General features: G+C 45.3%; 1 protein-coding gene across 4 annotated transcripts in view; it reads left to right on the forward strand.

The window, feature by feature from the left end:
• The window catches only part of LOC147636707 (uncharacterized), a 69,625-nt gene that overhangs the window by 28,306 nt on the left and 24,164 nt on the right, over window positions 1-17,155 (forward strand). For all 4 annotated transcript variants that reach the window (XM_086800188.1, XM_086800189.1, XM_086800186.1 and 1 more), the window contains one exon: window positions 5,740-5,921. In XM_086800188.1, coding sequence (XP_086656314.1) covers window positions 5,740-5,921 — 182 coding nt within the window. The remainder of the gene's footprint in view (window positions 1-5,739; window positions 5,922-17,155) is intronic.

Raw genomic sequence — 17,155 nt, forward strand, 5'->3', positions numbered from 1 at the left:
TGCCATTTGTGGCAATCCTTCTTACCATGCCCTATAATATGACAGAAAAAACATCTATTTTCTGACTGATACTTCTTTTGCTCCTCTGGAGGAAGATAACCTCCAGTAATGCCTGCTTTAGCCTTTTCATCAGGGGTTTTCTTAGGTTCTTTATCCTTCTTACCCCCTGAACTGGAGCTATTACTGCTGTCCTTCTTAGCATCTTTAGTAGATGCGTTACCTTTCCCTGACTGTGCAGCTGATTGCTGCTGCTGGGGTTTGGTACTGGACTGAGATGTCTGCTTGGGCTTGCCCCCGTTGAGCTTCATTTCTTCGTTCTGAGCGAGAGTCAGAGCCCGGTCATATGTACTTGGTTCAAAGTTACGAACTGTGAACCGAATGTTGGAGTCCAATCCACGAATGAATTGCTCCATCTTGGCCTGCTCAGATAACCCTAACTGCTGTGCTAAAGTAATAACCTTACCGGAAAACTGAAGCACTGGGGAACCGTTCTGTCTGAGTCCATAGAACTCGTCTTTCAGACCGTTCATGTACTGGGGCGGGAGAAATTTGGTCTTCAGGTCATGGACAAAGATGTCCCAGTCAAAGGCTGTGACACCTGTGGCCTGGTCAGTATGAATACTAGACCAATGCTGCCACCAAGTGACTGCCTCACCAGTGAGATGGGGAGCCGCTAAGTGGACTTTGTCTTGTGGGTCTGTGATCCTAGCTAATGGAAAATGAGCATTAAATTGATGAACAAATTGATTAACTGAAGAATGATCACACTTACCATCATACTTGCTGAAATTCGGTTGACTGCGAATGATGGTGGTTGCTGCTGCGGGATGCTGGCTGGTGACACCTATGACTGGGGAGACTGAGGAGAGCTGCTGATACCTCAAGTGTATGGCCTCCTTTTCCCGTTGGTGTTCGAGTAACATACGTTCTCGATCAAGCTCACGTTGGTGTTCCTGAGCGGCGAGTTCAGCCTGACGCCGGTCTTCGTCGATCCTGCGTTGGGCTTCCTCATAGTCGCGTCTTTCTTCTTTTTCTCTTCTCCTTCGGGCCTCGTCCTCTCTCCTTCGTTGTTCCATCTGAAAGAAGAGGGAGATGTAGTCGGGTGCTGCTGGAGGTGTAGAAGGACGTGCTGTTGCTGCCTCCAAGAGTTGGAGACGCTCCATGAGTAGCTGGTTCTGAGCTCTTAGAAGAGCTATGGTGTCTGCTGTAGGCGGAAGAGCAAGGTCTCCTTCGGGGGAGACGTCTTCCGGCTGATGAGTACTCTCTCCTGTAGACATGATGCTGAAGTCGGTGGTCGTGCCGGAACGCAATCTAACCATCCGAGGATGCCCCCACGCTAGGATACGGTGTGTGTGGACTATCTGAATCTGATACAAAGGTGATATGCAGCGGAAGTCTTTGTATTGGTTGATCCTGTCACACAATATGCTCACACCGTCTTCTGTATCCTGAGTTTCGTGAGTTTAGCAATCCATTTCATTTACTTCAAACTTTAAAGAGTTGAGAGAGAGAGATATGAACACTGTACACCAGATTGGGTCCCGAATTACCCACTGAAGGGTCCCCTATCCCGATAACGAGATAGTATTTGCTTTATTACTTTAGAGAGAATGACTTTGGACTGTAGCTAAGCCAAACGCAAGATCTCGGAGGATCGGAGAGCGGCTGATCTGTACACTGCTGTAGAAACACCTCGATGACTTGATCTCGAGCCTATGCACTCTTCCCAAGGGCATGAGGAAGGGCTGCACACCTGAGGCTCAAAGAAGAAGAAGGTGGACTGTTCTACACACTGTTAGAATGCTGAAAACACATATGAATGCTGAGTTACCTTCACCAGATGACTGCTGAATGTGTTGATGATGCATAGAATGCTGGACACTGATGCAAACAACTGTTTCAAGGCTGGAAACTGCTGTAGACTGTTGCTTCAGGGCTGGATTCTGCTGTGGACAGAAACGCTGAACTGTAGAGAGGGCTGAGGACTGAAACGCATGAGCAACAGGGACTGCAGGAGCTGCTGCTGTACGGCTGGATCAGAAACGCAGCACTGCTGCTGCTGGGTCAGAAAACGCAGGTGTATACAGGCTGCAAACTGGCGTTGAACTGAGAGTGAAGGGTATGCTGAATCTGGGCCTGAACTGAGTGCTGAATTCAGGGCTGAATGCAAGCACCTAGGGCTGAATGAAGCTAGGGTTTCTCAAGGGCTGGAGAAGCAAGCTTATGGGCTCTAGGGTTGGATTAGTCTTGGGCTGAAAGCAAGAGAGAGGAGAGCTCTTAGCACAATGAAGACTGAATGAGCAAAAGAGGCTCTAGGCAAGCCTATTTATACTAACTGGAGGTTGGTCATTTAATAAAGTTAATATTTATAAATGCCCAATAATGCAAATAATGATAAATAAATACTAATAAATATGGAAAAAATACCAGATAAATCCCAGTAAATTCCCTAAGGCTTTGGGGATGTTCTAAATGATGCACAGGCATATGAATGCATATGATGCAGGATGCAGAGTGCTTTTTGATGCAAACCCTAAGGCTTCTACTGACTCTACATGCATGAATGATTCTCTCCAAGTGGGTTAAGGGACTTGATTGACTGACTGACCCACTAAGGCTGAGGAATGACCTACGTAGCTCGTGCCTGACTTATCCTGGACTGAGGATGTACAATGGGGTCACAGCGTACGACAAATATCATCCTATTGGGTTCTAAAACTGTACAACTGTTGCACTTTTGATGATGAGCCATCTTGTCACCATGCACTGAGTGCAGAGTGCATGTGACACAATTTGATTGTAGAAGGGAGGCTGCATGGTATTGACATCACAGGGTCTAGTGTCAAGCGTATGGAGATGATTCCATCTTTTTTCCTAGAAACACACAACATGATGTCAATGCAATCATGTATGCTTTGAAGCTATATGGACTAGTTGCTAGATTAAAGGTTAATTTTACTAAGTCGAAGCTGTTGCCTCTTAAAGAATTGTGATTGGCATTCCATTCTTTGGCCATGTTTCATATTGCCTCCATGGCATCTTGGATATCCTATTGGATGTAAAGTGTCTCTCAAGCAAGAAAGGCAACGTGCCATAGATAAGTTGAATCACAAGATTGAGTATTGGAAACTGTTGACATAGCCATTACATGTACGGGTGTGTATTGTCCAATCCATCATCATGGCTTATGTTCAGTTCCACTTGTCTCTTATGCCTTGGTCAAATAAGGATATTGACAGTTTCATGTCCACAGCTTTGGAATGTTTATGGCGGGCAAAAAGAGAGAGAAAGGTTGTCAGATTAGTCAAAAAGGAACTTATACGCACATCCAAATGCATGGAGGCTTGAATATACTCAATATTTGCTACCATGTCATTGGAAGAAAGGCGGATTACAGGGACGTTTTGAATGCATCGAAAGCGGCGGGAAGTCTTCTTGTGACTTTGGAGGCCTGGCCTTTTCCTCACAAATAGAGGTGGTGACCCCATTTGGCATTACAGAGCACCTGTGTGGTTGTTTCCCCCGCCTCCCCGTTCCCTGTATTATGAGATAGCCTTCTTCTCACAGAGCGACTAGGCGGAGGAGAAGCATCTCTTCCCCTTATGATCACTTGTTTCCCGCCCTTATATAAGGCGAGTTTGTATCTAGCCCGTCGTGGCTGCACTAAGCCCTTTGTGGCTGTTTTTTTCGTTTGCTAATAGAAGGATCTTTTTTACGGGCAAAAAAAAAGAAAGAAAGGCGGATTGGATAGTTTCTCACCAAGATGTCATATTTGGAAGATTTCAAGGCCGGATTGTGAGGTGCCGTTATTCCACTAAGCTTATACATGACTGGCAAATGCTTCTTTGTCATCTTTCTTGGTCGGGCAGACCTCCAGAACTTCCTCTCCAACTTTGGTGTACGCTTAATTGATGATGTTGTTGATGATCAAGGCAATGTATTCTCCTTTCCACAGGCTGTTAGAAGATACAATTTGGGTATGCTTCACAGTCATATATGGCATGAATTAAGTTCTATTTCGCAAGACTTCTAGCCGGTGCCTCCACTTGAGGATGGGGAAAGATTAAGAGAATGGAAATGTGATAGGCAACTTCCGAGTTACTCTCCTTTTTCTTTCCATCATCTAACGACAATTAAGAGCTTATAAAATTTTACTCCCTCCACCTTGGATACAAACACATGCAAATCAGTTGTGGCATGATGTTAACAATCCTCTTCAATGGTGGAAGACCTCTTTGATTGTAGTTTGGAAGAGCAAATTGTCTCTCAAACGACTTTCTTGTGGAGATGCATTGTGGGTGTATTCCCGGTTGACACCTTCTTAGCTAAGAGAAACATTGCACTTACCTCTTGTAAGAGGTGTTCTCATCGCCAAGAGACAGTTATTCATTTGTTATGGGGATGCCCCTCGTCTTATGCTCTCTTGGACAGACTGTGAGGGCACTTGAGATTGCGATTTCCCAACAACAACTTAGGGAGATTCTCTTGGATGTTCGGCCGGCTTTCTTCACCCTTGGCAGATTACACCCTTTTCCTTTCCTGGACCAGATACTGGGCTTTGTGGACGATCTACCATGCAAGAAATAAGCTGATTTTCAGCCCTAAGGACATCATATGCTTTCTTTTTTTAAGGAGGTCTCTTACCTTTCACTCCGAGATTGTTTTGATCTTGGAAATCTTTCCTCTCAGTAGCTGGAAGTGTTTTTCCGCTGTTTCTGATATCTGAGTAGTAGCTATCCCAACTTGGGACAACTATGAATGCACCATACAATCCTTAATGAAACAATGGTTTCACAAAAAAAAGAGTGTTGAGGACTCTTGGACATACTGTCAAGAGAAGGACTCTTGGACCATACTGTCAAGAGAAGAACCACCACTTTTGTGTGCTGGTTTTTAATCTGGATTGGACTGCAGGTTTGTCAATAGTCTGGAGTTGGTTGTATCTTACATCCGACTCGATCAAAGCTTTGTGTAACTAGAAGAATATATGATACCTCAGGGAGCATCTTTGGTTGAGCAAGAGGTTTAGGGTAAGTTTACACCATGGACAGGATGGACATTACGGATGAAGTATGGCTAACAGGAGTTGTTGCTGAGTGGGTAGACTGGAGAAACATGGGATGGCGGCTTTCACACTGTTCAAGGGTGAGGCATACTGGCTGGACAGCCTTGAAAGAGACCGGCTGGTCAGATCAGGGCTAGTGGGTTTTATATAAGGGCCTTTCGTCCTGACGCCTGCAAGTTGAAGGAGTCTCCCAGCCAGCCAGCCAGCAGAAGCCAAAGAGGGGATTGCCTGCATGGTGACCAGCCGTTATGTGAGGATCTGTTGCATTTAGCATTTGTTGACTTACCATCTGTGGTTGCATCTTTGAATGCCAAATGATTGACTTACCAACTGTGGTTATGACCATATATTTTTGTATGCGTGTGTGATAAGACATGGCTCCGCTAGTCAGTTTGGGGTCTCTTGTCTCAGTATGTAAACCTTCGACTAAAAGGTTCACATTTTTGGGGTTTCTTGTCTCAGTATGCAAGAAGCTCAAATGTGTTGCTTGATGTTGGTAGTAATTGTCCATCTCATTCTGTAATCTCTGTTAAATAGCTTTGAAATGGTAAAGTAAAGAGTGCTCAGGTTTTCTACTCAGATGTGTTTGGATGCGGAACCCCTCTTCATTTAGAAGAACTTTTACAACTTATAGTGGCCACATTTTCTGTTGTGCTGATACACGATTGCTGCAGGATCTACTTGGAGTTCTTTTTCTGGACAAAAATCTCATGGTGGGGACATGGTACTGGAGCAGTTGGAAGGGGTCACATCTCTAAATAGAAAATGCATGGCGAATTTGAGCAATGGTTCAAGTGCAGACACCATTTTCAAAGGATCCGTGTTTGCAATATGTGAATCTTTTCCCATGGAGAGGGTTAGTACTGAGAAACCTGCAACTGCATATCCTAGAATGTGTTTTGATTTATGCAATATCAAAGAAATCTATTAGCATTGAAAGAAATATGGCAAGGGTTTATGAGACCATGGTGATTACATTAAAAAGTTCAATTGGCATGCATAAAGACATTAGGGAGTAAAGTTCATACTAGATAGCAACTAATGAAATGAAGAAAAGAAAAAAGTTACATTCATTATGAGGAAATAGTACTTGTTTGTGGCCGAAGTTTTGTCATCATTGAAGGCATACTCCTATATGTAGTGCTACACGTGAACATGCACTAAATCCAGGGGCACTTTTGTCCTATGGGTTTTTCCCTTGGACATTTGGGGTGAAGGACACCTAGACCAGTGTACTTGTCACTTATCATGATTGTGTGAATATACATGCAAGTACTTCTCCCATTCTCTTTCTTAATCGATTTTCTTTTTGTGTGTGTGAGAGCTTCCATTGCCCAACAAACCCTAACACTAGGTTTTTTATGTGTCATCATATTGGTATCACAACAAAGGATTCCTGATGTTTTTAGGGTTTCTTTTGTTTTAGGGTTTATGCTCAGAATCTGCCCAAAACTTCCGTGGAGGGTACATGAAACCCTGAATCTTCCTGTCAAGTCAAAATAAACAAACCCTAATTTAGTTTTCTCTTCACACGTATGCACTTTTCTCTATACAATCGCAATGTGGGGAAGAGTGTCTCCCAGCCAGCCCATTGAATATGTGTAGTTGCCACAAGAGGTCTGCCATACTCATCCAAGATCAAGTCATTTCACATAATGGGTTGTCTGCTGCCTTAGCTGACCATGGAGGGGTCACCGAAGCATCAAAATACAGGTTGTTGACTTGCAAAAACACAATGCCGTTTGCAGCCCCTATTGCTTGACCATGATGTCACCTACTAGGTCGGCAAACAAGATACCAAGACCCTTGTCCATGTCATCAGCTCAGACACTCTCGCCCTGGGCAAGAGTTGAAGTCTTCGCAAGTTTTGGAGAATACGGTTTTCATAGTTGCTAGGCCTGAAGGTGCGAAGGAAGGTGTCCCTCAGAGTGGGCCAGCCAGTCCACGAAATGATCACTCCGGAACTGACTAAACCACTTGTCAGCGAGAGTGAATGGGAATAAAGCCAAGTAGGCATCCTCCTGCTCGAGACCACGGCTTTTGCACATAGAGATGAGGCGCCGCATGTGGTCATCCCCATCTTCCGAGGTGGAGCCTTTGAACATGGAAAACTTGATGTTAATCCAGCCCAACACCACTAACAAGGGTTCTCGAGCCGGAGGGTTGTTCCCGGGGTGACCTTGATTCATGGCTTTTAATCTTTTACTTTCCAAAGCTGGTTGCATCGTTCCAAGCCTGTAAGGTTGTCCTGCGATGTTATCCTACCACGTGGTAGTGCCACATCAACACTGCCATGCATAGTAACAGGAAGCCTTGCCCCGGTCACCCAACAAAAAATCAAAGAAAGCAGGCCTGCACCTACAACCCTACTGGACTTCCAAGAGCTGGCCTCTCAATTGGAGAATGCGCGTTTGATGTTTGAACGTGACCTTCAGCCTTTGGACTCATGTCCTCACCAGCCGACCCTGTGGCCACACTCACAAGGGAGCTGGACGCCCTGAAGCCAGCTAAAGAAGAAGATAGAAGAACTCAAGGGGCTACAAGAAGCAAAGAAAACTGTGCATTGCACCATTTGCCAAGCCTCTGGGCACTCCCCCCAAGAGTGCCCACGGAAAAAGTACTGCTCTTTCTGTGAGAAAGGCGGTCATGAGGACAAGGATTGCTACTACTTGAAGGGCTTCCACCAATTGCATCACCAGCAACCGTTTCATCTGCAACCCACCCCTCGCCGGTCATTTCACATCACCCGCACCCGCACCCACACCTATCTACCCGCCCGCCCTTCCTGCACACCCACACCCACACCCACCCTCACCCCCTACCACACATGCCCAGCCCACCACCTCCTACACTTGGCCCCCTTGCAGTCACCCCTGCCCCCCGCCTACCTGCTCCCTGTAACTGTCCCATTTTATGCTACTGCTGTGGGGAGTATGGTCACTACCAAGGTCAATGTCCTCATCCAGAAGGGACACCCCCGTGTCGTCACTGCCCCGAGGCCAAGTATCACTACACCCGGGACTGCCTGAAGCAACGAGCTGGTGCTTCCATTGACTTCACCTCCCCAGCGCCAGCTGCCACTCACTTGGTCTCTGTGGAGGTGTTGCAGACACCCCTTCCTTGGTGCCAGTTCTCCCATCCTTCCTTGGGAGTGTCCCCTCACCCAAACAACCCACCACCCTAAGTCAAAGGGGCATACTCCTTACTGATTGGCCGGCCATGGCTGTGAGGTGTCCTTGTGTTGCACGACTGGGGTACTGATAGGTTGTGGATCCCTTAGTCCCATGGCCAAAAAGAGCTCAAACTTGAAGAAGGTCCAGACCAAGCCGTGCTAGGTGCAGTGGTCGCACCCACACCAATGGAGGAAGGCATAGTGTCTTACGGGGGTGACTTAGAGCTCCCGTACCGGCTCCAGGCTGCAGGGGATCTGTCATGTGCATAGTGTGTATCTACCGTGTGCTAGCTTCGAGGTTTGGGGAAGCTTAGAGCTAGGCAGGCTGATTTGCGAGCTGAGTTAGGGATAGACTAACGGGCGGGCGCCCAAGTATGGACGGGCGGGCGCCCAAGTGTGGACGTCCGATGACCAACCAAGAGCCTATAAAAGGGTGGCCAAGGTTGGTCATTAGTCATATAGAGTCTCGTTGTCTTTGTGAGAGCTCTATGGTTAGGAGCCTGGATCTAGTGCAGACGTGCACCTGCTTCATACAGTCGAGGCCGGGAGCGTTCTACGAGGAGATCCTATGGGGATTTGACAGCGGTATGGGACATCACGAGGTAGAGATTGGTCGGTATGTCCATCTAGTTAGCTCAGCTCGTGGCTCGGTGAGGACAGCCACGTCTTGTGGGCTTGCCCACGGCTGTCAAGGTTGGGAGGTGAGTCAGGCTTGCACCCCCGTCATGTTTGTTTGGTTTGTTTGCAGGTTTCGAGTCTTGTACCAGGAGCGTTCTACGAGGAGATCCTATGGGGATTTGACAGTGGTATTAGAGCAAGCCTCGTGAATGAGCAAGTCGGTAGGTAGAGAAAAAGAGGTCGAAAAGGCTGGATGTGTTTTTTGCAACTGTGTGAACAGTTTGAGAGAGAAAAATGAAAAGCCACTCGGCTGTTGTAAGAAGTGAGAGAGAAGTAGAACAGCCTGTCGGCTGTGCGAATCTATAAGAGAGAGAGAGAGGGAGAGAACAGGCACTTGAGTGGTTGCACAGTCCACGTAAGCGAAGCAGGCAAGTATGTGTGCAGGCGCAAGTAGGCGACTGCTTTTGTACGCAGGCAACAGATTGCTTTTGCGCATGCTGGTATACACATGTAGGTAGGCGGGCGGTACACGTAGGCAGGCGGCCAACTGTACACGCAAGCAGTTGCGTGGACAAGCGCTCGTAGGCAAGCCTCGCAGGTGGGCTGGTATGCGTAGGTAGGCGCAAGCGGCCAAAGGCGCATGCAGCAGTCGGGCGGCGACTTCAGGCGCACACAGACAGTTGAACTCCGTGTACATGCGCAAGCAGCCAAGCGTCTGCGTGGGCAGGCAGGTACACGCAGGCACGTGCACAAGAAGTCCACGCAGGCAGGTGACGAAAAAAAAGCGAAAGCATACGTGTGTAAGTTTTTTTAAAAAAAAAACTTTTGTTTTTTTTGAAAAAACAAAAAAAAAACACACGCCTTGTTTTCGTTTTTTTTGGTAAACCTAAGTAAAAGGGTTTAAAAACCCAAGTATTACTTTATAAATGTTTTTTTTTCTTTTTTAAGAAACCAGAATATATATATATATATATATATATATATATATATATATATATAAACACAAAAGCAAAAGCTAAGTTAGCTCTTGGGCAAGGCTATATATTCCCCTTAAGCGGTTTCTTGCCACACATCTCTCAAGCTCTCAAGTTCTCTAGCTCTCTTATTTGTGATCAACTTTTTCTCTCACCTTGCCCTCTTCAAGATGTCCACCCAACAATCCGAGTTGGAGCCCTTTCTCGAATGTGAAGACTTGCCGGCTACGGAAGCTACCGATGCCGATCTTTTTGACGATTATGTATCAAAATAAGATTGCCAAGAGTTTAAAGTTGCTCTCGAAGCTTTTTATTAATTTTTTTGCTGGTTTGAGTCTTTAGACGGAGGCTTTAAGGGCCCAAGGCAGCCCCTCTCACACACACTCTCTCTCTCCCTCCAAGTTCAAACTTCAAACACACTAGGATGATGATGTTTTTTATACCCACTTTTGGAGCTCTCTCTATACTACTGGTTCATTCCAATTCATTTCATTTTACTTTGTGAAAAGATGTAGGGGGGAAGAGAGCTTGAGCTCTTGCAAGCACACACACACTCACAAAACCCTAATAGAGAACACACAAGGTGAGAGGCTGAAAATCTTCTTCTTCTTCACTCAACACTCAACACACCTAAGAGTACACCCAATATGAAAGGTACTCAACCAATACATACACGGGTTCTCTATAGTGTGAACCCAACTGAATGAACTGGCGCTATAACTATGCCAGTCTCTAGAATGGCTGTCACACAGCCTGTCATCCCACTGGCCGCATATCACCCAAGATCTCACCAACCATGCCAGTGGTGTAAGTGTGGGGCCTATCTCCCAGGCGGGTCATCAGTGTCCACCACCTCACTAGACGAGCTCGATATCTCAACACTCCCTCTCGAGCTCAACTCCATCTCATGTACACCAAGCGAAGCCCTGAATCTGCGGAGCTTCTCTGTACCCAATGCTTTGGTGAAGATGTCAGCTACCTGATCCTCTGTGCTGACATAAACAAGGTCAAGGTCTCCTGCCAAGACCTTCTCTCTGACGAAATGGTAGTGGACCTCTATATGCTTTGTGCGAGCATGAAAATTTGGGTTCCTGGCCAAATGTATATTGCTAATGTTGTCACAAAAAACGACAACTTGTCTATCCACTGATAGATCCAAATCTGCAAGTAGCTTTCTCAACCAAGCTACCTCACATGCTGCCATAGCAGCTCCTCTGTACTCGGCCTCTGTACTGGATAGAGCAACCGTAGGCTGCTTCTTGCTGCTCCAAGTCACAGCAGCACTCCCCAAGGAAAACATGAATCCACTGGTAGATCTTCTATCTGAGATACTACCAGCCCAATCAGCATCTGTGTACCCATGTACACATATCTCTGTCCCAGTCTCATAGAATAGTCCACAATGCAAAGTAGACCTCACATACCTCAGTATGCGTCTCAATGCATCCAAATGCGGTTTCTGTGGAACCTGCATAAACTGACTTACCAACCCAACAGCATAGCTCAAATCTGGCCTGGTGATCGTCATGTATATCAAGCTTCCTACTATGCGCCTACACATAGTAGAATCCTCCAAGATCTCTCCTGAATCTGCACTCAACTTGTCATTCTGATCCAATGGCACAGAAATAGGCTTACAGCTTGTCATACCATACTTAGAGAACATGTCCAAGCCATACTGTCTCTGCAGTAATCCAATTCCATGTGGTGACCTAATCACCTCAATGTCCAAGAAATATCTGAGCTCCCCCAGATCCTTCATCTCGAACTTCTGTTTAAGCAAGATCTTTACATCAAAGATCTCTGTATCATGGTCTCCCGTAATGATCAAGTCATCTACATAGATGACAACAAGCACAACCCCTCTATCACCATGTCTCACATACAGCGAGAAATCTGCATTGGCTACATGAAAGCCAATAGTGACAAGATATTCAGAAATCTTGTCAGACCATGCTCTTGGTGCTTGTTTTAAGCCATACAAGGCTTTCTTCAACCTGCAAACATGCTTGGGGTGACCCACATCCTCATAACCAGGTGGCTGCAACATATACACCTCTTCTTGCAAATCCCCTTGCAAGAATGCATTTTTTACATCCATCTGATGTAAAGACCATTGCTTTGATGCAGCCACTGTTATCACAACTCTCACTGTTGCCATCTTGGCAACTGGGCTGAAAGTTTCCTCATAATCAATGCCATATGTCTGCGCATATCCTTTGGCTACCAATCTAGCCTTGTACCTGTTTATGCTTCCATCACTGTTATGTTTTACTTTGTACACCCACTTGCATCCAATGGCTTTCTTGCCTTCAGGCAATTGCACTAAATCCCAAGTTTCATTTCCATATAGTGCATTCATCTCCTCATCAATAGCTTTCTCCCAACACACATTTCCAACAGCCTCATCAATGCATGTGGGCTCAACAACCCGCACAACCTTTGTCATATATGCGTAGTGATGTGCCAGATAATCATCATAGGTAAATCTCTGCACAGGATTTTCACTCTCCCAGATCTTCGCAGCTTTTCATTCATGGCTTCCATAGCCTTCTTTACACCAGGTGTTCTCATAGCTGGGATCCCAAGCTCCTTATCAAGGCTCATATCTGAGCCACTAGACTCTCCATCAACATGAGAATGCCCTGCAGAAATGTCAGGCATACCAAGGGGCTCAACCACTTTCTCTTTTCCTTTACGTGATGTACTAATCACATTTGCAGGATTGGTGTTATGACGCAGCCTGCCACTCCATGGTCTATCACCAGACCCACTAGATGAGGACTCTCCTGGTCCTCTCAAAGACTGTGATTGCTGACTTGCATTCTGTGCAACCACACTTCCGCTCACATCAGCCCCAACAGCTTCTTTTTCAGCAGCATACTAGCTGCTTATCTCATCAAAGACAACATCCCTGCTTACCCTCAACTCACGTGTAGCAGGGTTATAACACCTGTATCCCTTTTGCTCAAGGGAATATCCAATAAACACACATTTTTCAGCTTTCGGATCCAGCTTAGTTCTCAGCTCATCTGGCACATGCACATATGCAATGCACCCAAAAACTTTCAGATGAGACAAATCAAGTTTTCTGCCAGTAAACCTCTCCTCTGGAGTTACATCATGTATGGCTGCAGTTGGAGTCATGTTCATGATGTATACTGCTGTAGAAATAGCCTCAGCCCAATAGCTATGCGGCATATTTTTCTCTTCCATCAATGCTCGCGCAATCTCAGCAATGTGTCTGTTTTTCCGCTCAGCAACTCCATTTTGCTGCGGAGTGTATCTGCATGTAAACTGTCTCCGAATACCATTCTTCTTCAAAAATTCAGAGAACTCATTGGAGAAGTACTCTCCCTCTCCATCTGACCTTAGGCACTTTACATATTTCCGTGTTTGCTCTTCAACCAAGACTCTGAAATTCTGGAAGTGAGTGAACACCTCACTCTTCTCCTTCATGAAATATACCCACACTTTCCTTGTGTGGTCATCAATGAATGTCACATAATACCTGTAGCCTCCCATAGACATGGTCTTCATAGGATCCCATACATCTGAATGCACAACATCTAGTGAATTTCTGCTCACATATCTGTTACGTGGAAATACATGCTTTGTTTGCTTTCCAAATTGGCATGCTTCACATATTCTCTGCATACCTTCCACTTTAAACTTTGGCAGCCCTGTCACGATTTCTTTAGTTTGCATAGACTTCATTCTCTGCACATTCACATGTCCAATTCTTTTATGCCAAATGTCTGTGTCTGCAACAATTCCTGAACCATTTGCAAACATAGCAGCACTCATTTCAGGCATGTCTACATTCAACGTAAACATTCTGCCCACTCTGTTGCCTTTTGCAACCAACCTGCATTTGTCTTTAAAATCTTCAACATAACAACCATGAGGGTTAAACCGAACCTGCAAACCCTGCTCAATCATCTGGCCAACTGAAACCAGATTCTTTGTTATGTTCGGAACGTGAAGTACATCTGCAAGGTACTTCACTTTGCCATCCTGCATAGACAATGGCACATCTCCAACATGGGCAATTGGATGAGCAGTGTCATCTCCTGTTTCCACAAAACCTGGTCTTTTCGGTTTTTTCATCTCCTTGAACCACTCCCCATGACTTGTCATGTGGTTCGAAGCACCTGAATCCACATACCATGCATCATCTTTTTGTGTTGCATCAACATTTTCAGACATGGCATTCACGACATGCTGCATAACAAACAACCTTTCATTATCCTCATTATTTCTGCTTGAGGTTGCATAGTTGTTTTGCTGCACTTTTCCATTTTGCATGTGAGCCTGCTTCTTATAACATTCTGCCTGCACATGTCCAGGCTTACCACAATAATACCATTCACGTGCATCATTATACTGCCTTTGCCAATTTCCACGGCCTCTTTGACTCTCCCTGTCTGTGAATTTGCCTCTTCCACCTGCGTGTTGTTGTTGTTATTGTTGTGTATTCTGGGACTGTTGTTGCTGCTGCTACTAGCCATAATTCTGATTACCTGTTCGGCCACCTCCTTGACCGCGTCCACGACCTCCTCTACCTCGTCCTCTTCCTGAACTTGTGTAGAAGGCCTGTTGCTCTGAACTGTTTTTGTTTTGTGAAGACTATTGGTCTTCACCCAAGCTCTTCTCTTCTATAATCAGCATAGACACCAAATATGTAAAGTTGGGAATGTTTTCTCGAGTCTGAATAGACGTCTTGAACGCCTTGTTTTGTGGCCTGAGACCACGTAGACAGACCTCCACCTTATCATCATCATCTACTGACACACCAATAGATGCAAGGGATTCCACAATACCCTTTATCTTCAACGCATAGTCATTCACAGACATGCTCTTTTTCTCCACAGTATGAAGTTCATTCTTCAACTGTATCTTACGTGCCTTGGTATTTGTTTCATAGAGCTTTACCAAGGTGTCCCACGCCTCCTTGGGGGACTTGGCGGACTTGGCATCCTGAATGTGCCCAATCATGGTGTCCTGTATACTAATGGAGAGCCAATACATAACTTTCCTAGCTCCTTGGTTTCAGTCTTTAAACTCTTTCACATCTGCAGCAGTCGGATTTATGTCCGGTATCTCCGGTGCCTCTTCATGCTCACCTTCTATGTAGTCCCAATAGCCCTTTCCCATCAGGAAATTCGTCAACTTGAACCTCCAAGCATGGAAGTTATTCTTATCAAGCTTCTCAGCCACAATCTGGGTTATTCCATCATTTGACATCTTGCCAAACACATAATTTTACGAGAAACAGCACTCTGGTTTGTCTTGCACAAATTGCTATATTTTTTGCAGCGGTACTGTAGTACTCTCAAATGTCACAACCAGTGACTTCAATATGCATACATACACCCAATGGCAACTGTTGACCTTTTTGCAGCACACACTGTGTCTGCACAGTCAATCTGTCTTCTTGCAGTTGTTAAGACAGAGTTCTGTAGAGAATTGGTGACTTACCCGCAGTGCTCGAAATCGCATGCTTTCTGAAAAACGGAGGTCCAGACGCGCCCGAAACGCGTTTTCGGCCTAGAAAATTTTGTCCAATAGAACACTATAGTTGCCCTATAGCTTTACTCCCGCGAAGAAAGCTCCTCAATCAGAGATCGTTTGCCGGTGCCTCCCGTAGAGCTCCCGACAAGAGTGTAGTCACCAACACAAATAGGGAAGAGTAGTTGAAGCTCTTATCCTTGTACCGCTTCCGGTGGTTCTCTTGCTTGCAGCTCAGCCCTTAGCACGAACTAGGCTCTGATACCATGAAAAGATGCAGGGGGGAAGAGAGCTTGAGCTCTTGCAAGCACACACACTCACAAAACCCTAATAGAGAACACACAAGGTGAGAGGCTGAAAATCTTCTTCTTCACTCAACACTCAACACACCATATACAAGATAAGAGTACACCCAATATGAAAGGTACTCAAGCAATACATACTCGGGTTCTCTATAGTGTGAACCCAAGTAAATGAGCTGGCGCTATAACTATGCCAGTCTCTAGAATGGCTGTCACACAGCCTGTCATCCCACTGGCCGCATATCACCCAAGATCTCACCAACCATGCCAGTGGTGTATGTGTGGGGCCTATCCCCCAGGCGGGTCATCAGTGTCCACCGCCTCACTAGACGAGCTCGATATCTCAACACTTTGTACCCTTGAATCTTGATGATGTATCCATCTCCCGCTCATACACACCCTCTCTCTCCCCCTTCCCTCCCTCAAGGCTCATACATACACACTCTAGTCTCTCCCACTCATACTTACATCAGAGACGGTGCCTACACCGGAGGATTCAGAGCATCATTGCGAGGCATCGGCCTCCTTCGACCAGGCATCTCACTATGGCATATATCCAGGCCATCCGGCAGAGACCCATGCTAGAGCTCCTAGGATGATTACCACTCCAGCCATATACTGTTGTACTCACTGTCAGTTTTGTACTCCCCCATATTCATGTATTCATGTATCCATGTACTCATGTACCCCATTTTGACTAGTAGCATTATCTTCCCACTCTCCCTAGTTGCTGCTTCCGGATGCTCCCTACTGATGTATTGTAGGGCTAGATACTTACCTTTAGTCCTTTCTTTCCTTTTCCAGATAGTGTATCAGATGTCATATGGTTGTAACTTTGGTCTCATAGGTCACTTTGGCCTTTTGAAGACGTTAATATAACATTTCATTTCATTTCATTTCTCTCTCTCTCTAGAGAGATATCCTTCATGTTATCTAGGATTCTCCTACGGTCATGTGGGGAATTTGAACTATTTTTAGTTTTATCTCTATTTTCATTTTGTTGCCCCCCGAAGTGGAATGTAATCACATGGATGTATCTGATTAGTCCTATAGGTCAGATGTGGCCTCTAGAGGACGTTAATATAGTTTTTTTTTCTTTCTTTCTTTCTTTTCTCTCTCTCTCTCTCTCTCTCTCTCCCCCTCTCTCAACTTTCACTATATATATTATATCTATGTTAGAGGACTTTACTGAAAGAAGCATTTTTCTTTGGTTTGACAAGCAATTGGAAGCAGATGAGAATTTGAAGGTTTGTCTTTTTATATTTGAAGTCTTAGGTTGTCATGCTACAATATTTATTCATTAAAGCTTTGTTTTCTTCATTTTAGTTGCTAATTGAAGATGAAAGCTTTCTTCTGAGATCATCTGGGAGCAGAGAGAGAGGCCTTTCAGCAATAATGGAGAAGTTACTGTTTTCTTCTTGAAAAGTTTTTCTAAATTTCTTGGAGGACATCCAATCAATAGCCAAAAGGAAAAGATTATACTGATTGAGAAGCTCTACGCTCTCAATATTTT

The sequence above is a fragment of the Cibotium barometz genome, chromosome 7 (assembly GCF_041138505.1).
Source record: "Cibotium barometz isolate CiBa-2024 chromosome 7, ASM4113850v1, whole genome shotgun sequence".
Taxonomy (NCBI): domain Eukaryota; kingdom Viridiplantae; phylum Streptophyta; class Polypodiopsida; order Cyatheales; family Cibotiaceae; genus Cibotium; species Cibotium barometz.